Here is a 12,318-nt window from a genome sequence, read left to right on the forward strand (position 1 = left end):
TAACCCAGACAAGCCTCACTCTTAGTCCGGAGCTTTGGCTATGACCCAGATCATGTTGGCCCCAGGCACTAAGGTATAGATGGCACAAAATTTCAGTCATAACACTGTCAAGCACAGCTCAGGTAAGAAGTGACAGTGTTCACTGGGTCATTACTATGCCAAATCAGAGCAGCGCCTGGCACCATCGGCAGCAAGATGCCTTTGGCAGGAAAAAACCCATTGCCAAGAGCTGTTCGTCATGATAATCAAACAACTTAGTGAGAATCAGAATTAAGGAAATCTAATTTCCCTGGATTTGGCCACGAGGTTAATTGGTTCTGGCACCTCACCCCACACAGTTTCGGGACAAGCTAAAGCTGATCTCGCCCCAGCTGCTGCCGTGGAGAGAGCCCGCCGCCTCTCTCCTCTGCCCCTTCCCACAGCTCCCAACGTGGCACAGCACCGGGGCGGATCGCTCCGCCACTCCCATCACGACCCAAAACTTGGCAGAATTCATTTCCCTTAGGCTCGGCCGCCCGACAAAGCCCCACCTCGGCGGGGCCGCTCCCGCCTCAGGTGCGCCCGCCCGCCGCCACCTGCCGCGCCCCGCCCCGCCCGCGCCTTTCCGGCCGCGGCCCCGCCGCTCCCCCGCGCCTGCGCAGCGGCGGCGGCGGCGCGGGGCGGCGGTGCCGATGCTGCCGGACGGTGCCGGGCGCGCGGTCGCGGCTGGCGGCGGGGCCGGGAGCGGAGCCGGGAGCGGGGCCGGGAGCGGGGCCGGGCAGCGGCGCGCCCGCCGAGCATCGCGCGGTGCGGGGCGATGAACTCGCGCAAAGGTACCGCGCTGCTGTGCCGGGCGGGAGGGCGGAGCGGGGGGGGCTGCGCGGCCGCCGCTGCTCACGCCGGCTCCCGGCTGTTCTCTTCTCCCGGCAGTGCTGGCCCTGCAGGCCCGCAGGCGGCGGCCCAAGCAGTCCGCGGCGGCCGGCAGGAGGGACAAGCACCCGGCGTCTCACAAAAAGTGAGTATGGGGACCCCCGACCCGTCGGGACGGAGCGTCCCCCCGCGCCCCCTCCGTTGTCTGTGCTCCCCTCGCGCGTCGCCGCCGTAACCCCCGGGCCGTCCCGGCTGCCGGTCCCGCGGACGCACCGCGGCTCCCCCGGCAGGCACGGCGCCCGCCCGGGCCGGCTCGCCCACGGGGCTGCCACCACGGCCGCTCGGGCACCGTCCCCAGCCCGGGCGCCGGGCTCAGCATCCCTCGGGCCGGGCCGCCCGGTGCCCCGTGGAACGCGCCCGGCGCTCCGGCCGCCGGCCCTGAGAACCCCCGGCTTGTGGGGGATCTGCCCAGCCCACGTGTCCCTCCTGGCTCTCCCTCCAGTTCTCTCATCTTTGTGGTCTCCTTTGCCAGTGCTTTCTGTTCCGAGGTGTCTTTCTGCATCATTGTCCCATCTACAGGCAGTCCTTTTCTCATCCTCCTCGGTACCATCAGACTATTTCCCCTTCCCAGATGTGTCTAATCGCCAGCTATGCTGATACCAGTACCTCTTTGGTTTAAGTTTCTGTTAATCCTACAGATAAGAACAGAAGTTGTTCTCTGTTTTCCCCTTCTTGTCTTCCGCTAGCCCTTCATGTTCTTGTCACTGTCCAGTTATCTTTTCTCATGATACTTGCTCGCTGAACCACATAGGAACATTCTTCCATCTTTACAGTGTTCACACTTCATTCTTTCCTACAACACTGTGGCTTTGGACTATTTTCATTTTTTGTCCATGAAGGATTACATGCTTGTGTCACTAACTTTCACTGTGTTTTGGGCAGTGGGACTTTACTGGTGACTCATTAAGTTGCCAATAGGCTCTTGTCTTTGTTTTCGTTACTTAGGAATCCAGTCTACCTGCTTTGTTCTGACAGGGAAATACATCCTGATGTCACTCATTGCTCTCTCCTCCTAGCTGGCTAGTCTTAGAACTGGGAAGCAGTGGATGGTGGATGGATGGATATATGTGGTGGGGAGAGATGCTGCTCTCTGCTATGGCAAGTGATTCAAGGGGCAAGGTCTTTTTGTGACTTCTACTGGAAGAAATAACAATTTATCTCTGACCATGAAGTGTTTGGTCTGTTTTTTTTTTCCTAGTTACAATGAATGAGTGCTTTTTTTCCCCATTAGGATGGGTAAAAATAACATAGATGAGGTGCTGGTATAGTGGTGATTAGACTTTGGCAGCTAGACTTTTGTTCACATCCTGTTCCACTCATGCTGTTTCCTTCAGCATTGTGTAAAAGCTGTATTGTGCTTTCAGTTGTTTGAATTTGGAGTTACTGCAATGGAAACAAATGTTATGTGCAAGATATGCAGTAATTGATTCCCTTGTTTCCAAAAACTTTGAGTTTGTAGTGTTACATGGATTTGTCTTTTGCCAGTTTGAAAACAGAAATAGGTTAAATTTCATTGTAGCTCTAGGTTCAGAGTTATTTTTGAAGCTTTCAGTTAAGTGTTAACCACAAGGTTGTTAATAAACTTCTACTCTTAGACGATAAAGCATTCAATACACTTCTTAGGGGAGCTAACATCACTTCTAGGGATGTTTTACTGAGTGAGTTTGTTAAAAGTTTGCTCTCACAGAGACATAATAAGTACAGAACTGGTAGTCTTTGTGTTTGCTGAAGAAACTGGCTGCTGTGAGGTGAGGGTGCACAGTCAGGAGCTGGCCATTTGCCTGGCTGAGTCGGCGTTTCCAGATGCAGGGCTCCAGTCCCATCAGTTGCCTTATGAAACAAGTGGTTTTGCTGTAGCTGACAAGAGCCGTCTCTTCTCTTCTGCTGTGTGTGTTTTCTCTTCATACCACTCCTGTGCTCTGGAGATGACCTACTCTGCTTCGTGCTTCTACATGGAAGCAAAACTCCTTTCAAGTTTTTAAGTCTCTTTGCAAATGGTTGAGGCCCCCAAGTAAAAACAGTATCAGACATTTTCAGTATCTCTTTGGTCCTGTTTCTAGCTTTACTTTAAATTCAGCTGCTACAGCATATTCTAGTATTTTAGAGGCATATGGTATCAGTGATGCACATCAAATGCACAGTATCTGCAAATGAAAATGTTGATTTGAGGGGTGGAGATTCTATACCATAGGTTGTAACTTAGTTTTGAGTCCAAAGCAGTTTTTTTTTCTTTACTGTGGTTCTTATGAAAACTTTTCTATGTCAGGCCAAAGCTTTATGGAGTAACTTCCATTGTTGCTGTTAACAATGTGCTTCAAAGGACACTGCAGGACTTCTCTTGTAAAATTGGCTAGGAGAGTTACATCTCATTGTAGCTTACTTGCAGGCTTTTGTTTGAAGAGTATGAAGGTGATGACACAAGAATAAAAAATTGCAGAACTTTGAATAGCTTTTTGTCAGTTATGACCTTATTTGCCAAAGAAGGCTGTGAGATTGGTCCTGTAGCTGCTCAGTGTTGACCCCCTAAGTCAATGAGAATTGGTGGAGGTGAATCTGGGTTTTTTTGTTAAGAAAAAAAGAAAATAGAAGCTAAGTGCCTCATATTTTTAGGAGGAAGCACTTTGTCTTGAATCAAGACTATACCTGTACTTACCTGTAATAATAAAATTTATTTGGATGGCTTTACTTTGAAATCAAACATCCAGGCTACTGAAACAGAGTATCTCACTGTACTATTATAAGTTAGCACTTCATTTTGGTTGTAATAGATGAATTTACATGCAGTGTGTTCAAACTACTCACATATATTTTCAGCTGGACAAAAGATTAATCGAAATTGTTAGTTTGGATCCTCTGTGATTTATTTCTCCTTAAAGTGGAGGCCTGCATTGAGAGAGGTCTGTGAAATAGTGATTTTGACAGGTGCCTGAGTCTGTTCAGAGATAAACTTGCTTACAGGCAGACAAGCCTGTTTACTGTCCTTCACTTAGTGCTAACAGATGGCCTCAGGTGCATCTGCCTTTTGCATTCTGCAGAATGGTAGGCTCTTCATGTTCAGAGCAGTACAGCCTTCAACTGGGGTAAACTTGTACCTTGGATATATTTTTTTGCTTGGCTTTATTTGTAAGTGAATGTGACAAAACCCAAGTGAATACCCAGTTAGAGTTGTCCTCTTTGGCATGTCAACTGTACATCTTTATTCAAAGTTAAAAGAAAGCATTTGGTAAGTAAAAAAAACCCATAATCTAGATGATGGTGTGTGAACCTATGGAGAGAAGATTAGTGTGCTGCATATTTTGATACAAAAGTATAAATCTGAATACCAAGATTGATTTTGGTTTTGTTTTTAAGCTGTACTTTAGAGCAGGTGGAATAGACCATGGGCTGTTAGTTTGCAGTGGTGCAGCACATCTGTGTTGGCTAACATGGGAAGTGCCAGATTTCTGCTCTGTGCACTTCCAGATGTCTAACTTGAATCCACAAGTATTGTACAGCTATCAAGGCTTAGGATATATTACATTATTATGGAATCTTAAATGTGTAAAAGTCATGCACTGATTTTGTTTGTTACTGTTTCTCTACCACAGTGTTTTCCAGTCTCTTAAAGTAGTTTTTTTTTCTTAGAAGCAGCATCTATGAGGTAGTTCCTGTTCCCATGAACACTGGCTGAATGTATTCTGGGCACTGACCAAAGGCCATGGGTGTAGCTCTTGGCCTTTCTATGTGAGAGTGGCTGTACACTCCCACACACAGTCTGCAGCGGTTTTGTATCTCAAACAGCCCCTCAAGCTGTTGTTTTCTTTTCTTCTTGGGATAATTTACTGAAGAATGTCAGAGAAGCTAGTGTTAAATTTTTAAAAGCTTTTAAAGAGGAGGATTAGGAAAGATTCAGAAGAGTAGAACCCAAAGTTGTGCCAATATCAAATGAAAGTGAACGAGGTGACTTGAGTTCTCTACCAAAGAAAATTAAATGATAAAATGAAAATGTAACTATATAGCAGTTGTATTCATAATTGATCCCTTCCCTTTTGGTAGTAATTGCTTTTGTTGTGATTCTACCAGACTCTTATCTTTGCAATCTAGCCTATATTTTAATAATCAATAACTAATTCTGTTCTAATTGCCTATGGGGACTTTGTGAATGGGCATTGTTTTACTGGATTGTTTAAAAAGAAAATTAAAGTTACTAATATTTGAAGAAACAAAACATTGTCTCTCCACCTGTCATTACAGTTCCCACTATTTATATCTTTAAAGTTCTGTTTGTCTCATCCTTCATATATTTGAAGTGATAACCCTTGCTTCCTGGTTTTCCTAGCAAGACTTTATTTTTCCTCTTCTCCACAATCCTTATCCTTGTTACCTCATTTTTCACTTGTAATCTGTTAACAGTTACAGCATATGGTAAGTGTAAGAGGGATGGTCCTGTTGAAGTTGGCAGGGCTTCTTGTGTCCACTGTCTGCCCCAGTGATACACCTTTTAGGATGAACTCTGCCTTTATAAACTATTGTGTTTGGATGGATCTCTAATAATCCGCAGAAGTGGCTGGAAAAAGAAGGCTAATATAATAAAGCACATGTAACAGAACAGAATTGCAGCAGTCTGCATCTGAGCCTAAGAAAACCATAGAAGAACTTTTTGTATTTAAAGAAGGTGTTCTGAACAAGCTTTTTGGCTGAAAAGGGTGGTATAAATTTCAAAGTGAACCTCTGTAAAGGTGCTAACTTTTTCTACATTTCATGTGTACTGCTTTCATTTTAACTTATACATTGGAAAATCCTATGATTAAAGTAGTGTGTATGTCTAAATACCACATACTCTGATTTTGTACAGCAAAGCAGCTGGCAGACTTTTGACTTTTGTATCGATGTCCTCCATAATGAAGTAATGTTCTGCTGAGGAAGTCTCTTTGAGTGTTAATGCTAAAGGAATCTTATCTTGAGCTTCTTGGTTAAAGGGAAATTACTGAATACACCTTGGTGAAATAATGCTTCTTGATAGTATTGGTGCCTCACTGTTTTCCTCAGCAGAAGTTAGTTAATTAGAAGTCGATCATTTGAATGTAGGAGATTAAAAGAACCAAGGGCTTCAGTTGCCTTGAGCTATTATCAATGCTTAGTTTGCAGTTTTCTAAAATGGAAGGGAGTATTCCATCGTTAGAGGTCAATTATATTTTCCTATCCCTGAGGAAAAAAAAATTATGTCTCTACTGTTCTTGTTGCAGTGATAAAGGTCAGAGCAGTGTAGCTGCAGTACATGTACCTTAAATTCCAGTGTTAAAATCACTTGCTTACCACTTTTCAAACGGTATTAAAATTGTATTGATTTTGTGTTCATGTTTGTAAAGAAAACTCTCTTGGGACATATTTCTTCCCTTTGCACTGCTCTGCTTTTTCTGGTCTCATGCTTCACCCCAGTAATTTCTCTGTGTAATAACTGTTTGTCTGCTGCCTGTTACGTCCCTGTTGTTGCTCACCTGTATGTGATGTTATTCCTTCATCACAGACTGGGATGTCGATTTTTTAAAACATCATTAAAATCATTAAAAAAATCCAAGTAATTAATAAAAATCATTAAAAACCAAGTAAGAAGTAATTAAAAGAATGCAGTTAAGTGCAGCTGAGACTTAAGTAAGGTACTTGACTAAATATGTAATAAATAAAGTGTACTCTTTTTTATGGCCATTTTAATGTTTGAAAGCTAATGGTTTAAAATAAATTGTGCTTCTTTATAAATGGTGGTTTACATTTATGATGATTACATAGTTTCCATTGTACTGTTTCAAAAAAGATTATGTAGAACTGAAAACTGCTCAAAGAAGAAGGTAGTAAAAGTGATTGAGGATATTGGGCAGCTTATCTGAAATGTACTAGTCATAAATTATGTAAAGATGATTAAGAATTATTTTGATACGCCTAAGAAATCATTACAGGTAGAGAAATGGAAGAAGAATAACTTACCTTTACTCATTACAAAACAGTGATATTCAAAGAATGACTCCAGTGGGAAAAAATCCAACCCAGCTTCTTTTAGTACAGTATAAGAGACAAGAATGTGGCTTTGCAATATGTTGTACAGTCCAAGTTACAGGTGGGTTTAAGAAGGCTAAGACAGGTAACCAGCACCATCAGTAGTTTTTAGGAATGCTATTGTCAGTGCAGTTTGATTTTCCAAGCCCCTGTTTGCTGAAGACCTGTCAAGTGAATTTGTCCTAATACAGAGTGACCCACCTGTGTACTCATCTCCAAGCACGTTTCTGGCACCCAGTGGTGCAATACTGGCCTAGGTGTGTGTTTGACCTAAATTAGTGTGGCAGCCCTTAGATTTTCAAGGCCACCTGTGTGGATCACTTGCAGCATCTGATGGTGTTCACAAGCCTGAAGGATCTGTGAGCCTGGATCCAGACAGGGTGGCTAATGTGTGACACTGCTGTACCTGGCTCAGGAAGGAGCTGTGAAACTGGAGTTAGCTCCTAAATCCCAGTGCACAGGGAATGAGTAGAGGTGTGTTGAGAAGAGCTTTCATGCCCAAGAACAGGAGGGTTATGATGAGAGGGTGAGAGGCTTTCCAGGGAGTGAAAAATACTGAAGGAATGGGCATGCTTGAAATGCTGCTTTCCTGTAGGCTTTGATGCCATCTGCAGGTCTGAGTTTGATGCCAAAATGAGCCTGGGATTGATTTAAAATTGTGAATCTAAGAATGCAGATTATTTCCTCAGTTGCTGTGAACAAGTAGCTTTATTTTCAGGTTTCAGTTCTCATGGTTATGTAACAGCTCAGTAGCTCACTCACCTGTGAAGGAAGAGTCAGGATGCCTCAGGAATTTCAAGCCTGTTTCACCCTGCCATGTGCAAGTGTCAATTGTGAGATTATAGGCTGTGCTAGGCTTTGGTATGTAAGGGCTGGCCAGTAGCTTTACAACCCTTGTGTAGCATGATCAAAAGCAGCAGACTGATGGAGTTGGAAGGTGAGTGATTAAAAGGGAAGTGTTGCTATCAAGTTTCACTGACACACAGGTATCAGCATGCTGCTTGGCTGCTGCCAGGTAACTGAGTTACAAAACAATGGTGATTGGGTTAGAATGAGGCTGGATGGGTCATTAAATGATATTTCTTTTCAGTGCAGCAGTCACAATTCAGCACTTTTATGAAAGAGGGAGCCCTGAGGAAATCAGAGGCTTAAGCTTTCTTTCAAGTTTCCTTCCTGGTGTCAGAAGGCACATTATGACAGATCCCTTTTGCCAGGATTTATTCCCTGGTGAATGTTGTAAAGTGTCAGGGAAACCTGCATACAACCAGGAACTCCATGATACTATTAGGAGTTCTGGCTCAAAAGAATAAAAATCATCAGAATGGATAATAGTATCTGAAAAAGCATTTGACTTTTTTTTCAAGGTGTGACCTGTTTTGTATATTAGTAACAGTGTCTCAGCACATGTTGGTGTCCAAGTCCATTATGCTGCTCCCTAGACATCTAATCACGTTCCAGTCAAACACTTTCAGGGCATTGCCTCTCTTTTTAAAGTTAATTAGAGATTTTAGTGTTTATTTTTTTGTTTCCCAGAAATGTTTTCTATATAGTTGGATTGTGTCAGCAGTGTTGAGAAGATGAAACACAGAGATTTTTGGAAGTTGCTTCCACAGCGTGCATTTCATAGAGACACTCTTTAATGAGGAATGAGCAGTGCTGGGAGTTGGGAGCTCTGTGATGAGCTCAGCAAGGCTTTTGTGGGCAGACGTGGTTTGGGCACACCAGCCTGTCCAGGCTCTTGGAGAAGCAGGATGTGAAAACACAGTGTGTGAATCTCAAGTGGACTTAAAATGTGAGATAAAGCTTTAAAGAATTACCAGATACTAAACATCAAAGCACTTATGTAACAGGTATGGATCAGTTACTGCTAATTGTTGCATTCTCACTGCTAATCCAAGCTGTTTAGTAAATCCAGCATTTAAAGACAAGGTTGAAATGATTTATACCAATAGACAATACCAATTTTTCTTAATTTGTCTAAAACAAGTGTTTTTGAGAATTGGTTAGTTTATCTAAAAATGCTGCAACGAAGTTTGATTAATTTTTTACATTTTGTATAAGAAACATGGTACAGGAAATGAAATTATTTATCCTGTTCTTATAATTGCAGAGTAGGATACTTGTGTTCTCGAATGTTTATTTCTGAAACCAGAGAATCAGTTTTGTGTAATGAGAATATTTGTCTTGGGAGTAAAGATGTTACTCTTTTAAAATGATCATTTTGATCTAATTTTGTGTTTCCAGAGTGACTCTCAGTAGCTTGTATCTCATACAGTGCCATATCTTGTCCTAATTGTAGCATTATGAAAACTTGAGATAAAGTTTAAGTAGATCAGACTCCCTTTCTCTTCTACTTGTACCTTCTTTGCAGAAGCTGCTTGTCCTAGTCCTTGACTTGTGCTTTGCCATGCCAGTGAAAACAGAGTATTTTTAATAGCTGCAACTAAAAGGAACATTAAAATAAACTACAGCCGAATATATATATTGAAGCAAAACCACAGATTTATTTTTAAAGTTTTTCTGTTTCTATACATCAGTGTGTGGGATCACTGTATGTATCAGTGTCTGGTGAGTGGAATTCATTTTATAGTTAAAATTCTAGGCCTTTTTAAATGGATTTGTTTGATAGTCTGCCTTTGCAAATGATGAAAAAGGAACATGATAACTTGGGGCTATACATGTAAAAAGGAGTAATTCACTCTTTCAGTTGTGCTGAATCAATGTGAATCAGACAATTTGACATACTTGCATAGTTATGCTCCTTTCCCACTTAAAAACAAACAACATTTTAGATAAGTATGTCAAATAGTAAAGCCACTTTAAAAATAAAACTATGAAATGGTAAAAGAAAGTCCTTTTATTATGATGGTTTTAACACCAGAAAGTTAAGTGTCAGCAAATAATTAGCTTTTCTGTTTATTTGTGAGATGCATAGATTGCTAAAAATCACTTCATCTGATTTCTTCAATAAGTGGGAATTCTTATGGAAGGCATGCATTTAAGTAGAAGAATTTGACTGAGATTTTAAATCAGAAAGTGGCATTATATGTATGTTGACAATGTCTCTCTTAAATCTATACAGTGTATGTTTAATTATGGCAAAAATAATGAAAATAATGTAAGAGTTAGCAAAAAATTTTAAAAACCAAACCAGTCCTCATGGGACCTCTGTGAATTGTTTCTTAGCATCAGGACCTGATGGGCAAAGTGCAGAGAACATGCTTGTCCTGTTGGTTTATTCAGAATGTTTTTGAGGCATAATGATGTTAATGTGCAAGGGCAGTGGAACTGAATATGTGCCAGCTTTTCCCTAATTACAGTTCACAGCCCAAGGTATTAAGCTGAATTGAAACTGTGCATGGTTTAAATGACTACGTTAAACTCTTAACTGTGGTGCACCAGATCCTGGCATGTTTGACTTAGCAAAGATTGCTGCAAAAGAGCAATATCCAGCAAGAAAAATCTTAATTCTCAGAGTCTGCTTTTCAAACTTTTTCTCAGGTTTTGTTCTGGAGTGATATTTCAATGTTGATGCTATGAAAGTTACATTGGTAATAAAGGAGCTGCTTTAAAATCATACTGCAGAACTAAGCAAAAGATTTTATTGCTTTTGGTGCTTGTATCCTTAATTGATTTTTTTTTTCACAGTTTGTGTCAATTCTGCCAATATTTTATTTTTGAGAAAATACATTATACTTCATATTTCATGGCTGATTTGCATTGGTAGCAGTAATGAGTAATAGTTATGTATGTGCATGTACGTAAGCTGTTGCCTTTACATAGGAAACTTAATTTGTGAGTCTTTAAATATCATTTAAACTCAGTAGATAAAGTCCCTTTAATCTCATAGCAGGATTGAAGTGTGTAATCTTAGTGTTCCAGGAGAGGCTGAAAACCACAAAGTAGAAAAATTGGTCTCCTCTCACTTCTTTGCCCAGTATCTTCACCTTTCCTCTTGTGTTACTGTCTTGTGGCGCTCTCATCAATGTATGGCAATTATAAATAAGTGAAATAAAAAGGAGTAAGCTGCCTTGTTTTTAAGATTATCTGGTTTCATTCAAACTGAGTTATTACAGATCACATGCAAATAAAAACTAATCAAGAACTAAATGCATATTCACCTCATTTCGTAGGAAAAAATTGAATTTTGGCTTTTATCAGCAGCAATGGAAAGCAGCAAAGGCCATATTTGCTGCCAGTAAATAGAATATACCTAGAATATCAGAATGAAGAGTCAGTGAGTGTATATGACATTGCCTTATCTTAGCACGTATACAGGAATATAAAGGGGGGTGTTTGGAGAAAGGAAATGGAAGACAGGGCAGAGCCAGAGTAAGGGGACTGTTACTTCAGCAGAGGATGGAAAGACTGATGTACAATGCAGGGTTTCACTGATGGGGAAAATATTGCATGTGCTCCAGTTAATGTGAGCAGGCGCCCAAAATGCTCTAATAAGTCTGTGAAAATTGGAAATGGGGACTTAGTGAGGTGAAGAGAGCATGTCTGTGTGTTTGTATGTATAAATAAAATGGCTTGCTATTTCCCCTCCAAGTAACATATTGTCTTATTTACAGGATGATAAATTAATTTTGAACTCACTCTTTTGGAGGCTGGGAAGCAGGGAGTCTAATGAGTATTCCAGCTGTGTGCTTTCTCAGCCTGAAGTTCTTCACTGCTTGTCTCCCATGTTTGCAGCATGATCTGCACCCACCAGCTGCTGAGGTATTCTGTTAATGCAGCTTGGACATGTATTGCTCTGCAGATTAAATAGCTACTAATGGATCCATCTGAATCTGCCCTTCCAAATCTCGGAGTCTCTCCTCACTACTTTGTTGCAGTCAGGTTTCAGAGAGGTTGCTAGAAGGTCTTAAAGGTCCAACCAAATCATTATTGACAGTTGAGTTACAGTGATATCAGTGTTTGTTGCTTACAGACAAGATGATAAATTCCCAAACTTTGTAGTACCTGCTCTTTCCCCAGTGCCATGCCTACCCTTCTGGGATGGATGCTTTCATTTGGGAGAAGGGAGGGATATCACCAGTCATCAGCCTCCTGGCCCTGCTAAGAGGTCTATGACCTTGATGTTGGTAGCTTTTTACTCCCTATTCTGAAATCCATTTGAATAATTTTCATGTGATTCTGCAGATTATTTCTGTGCTGCCTTGTAAATCCATGTTACAATCAGTGTCAAGCCATCCAGATTTACTATATAATGTTGCATTTCACAACATTATATAGTTTGTTCTTTGTTACTTCTGTGGGTGCAGTTCTGCAGCCAGCAGAACACTGGTGAGGTGTTTGTAGCCCCAAGTCTCTGTATCATCCTGTCACATTCTAGTCCTCTGCAGTGGTTCCATCTCTTGAACCCTTTATACTGCG

General features: G+C 41.5%; 1 protein-coding gene across 3 annotated transcripts in view; it reads left to right on the top strand.

The window, feature by feature from the left end:
• Positions 1-781: 781 nt before the first annotated feature.
• The window catches only part of SRPK2 (SRSF protein kinase 2), a 129,334-nt gene continuing 117,797 nt past the window's right edge, over positions 782-12,318 (top strand). For all 3 annotated transcript variants that reach the window (XM_058021884.1, XM_058021881.1, XM_058021883.1), the window contains exons 1-2: positions 782-812; positions 910-994. In XM_058021884.1, coding sequence (XP_057877867.1) covers positions 797-812; positions 910-994 — 101 coding nt within the window. In that variant the 5' untranslated portion in view covers positions 782-796. The remainder of the gene's footprint in view (positions 813-909; positions 995-12,318) is intronic.

The sequence above is a fragment of the Melospiza georgiana genome, chromosome 4 (assembly GCF_028018845.1).
Source record: "Melospiza georgiana isolate bMelGeo1 chromosome 4, bMelGeo1.pri, whole genome shotgun sequence".
Classification (NCBI taxonomy): domain Eukaryota; kingdom Metazoa; phylum Chordata; class Aves; order Passeriformes; family Passerellidae; genus Melospiza; species Melospiza georgiana.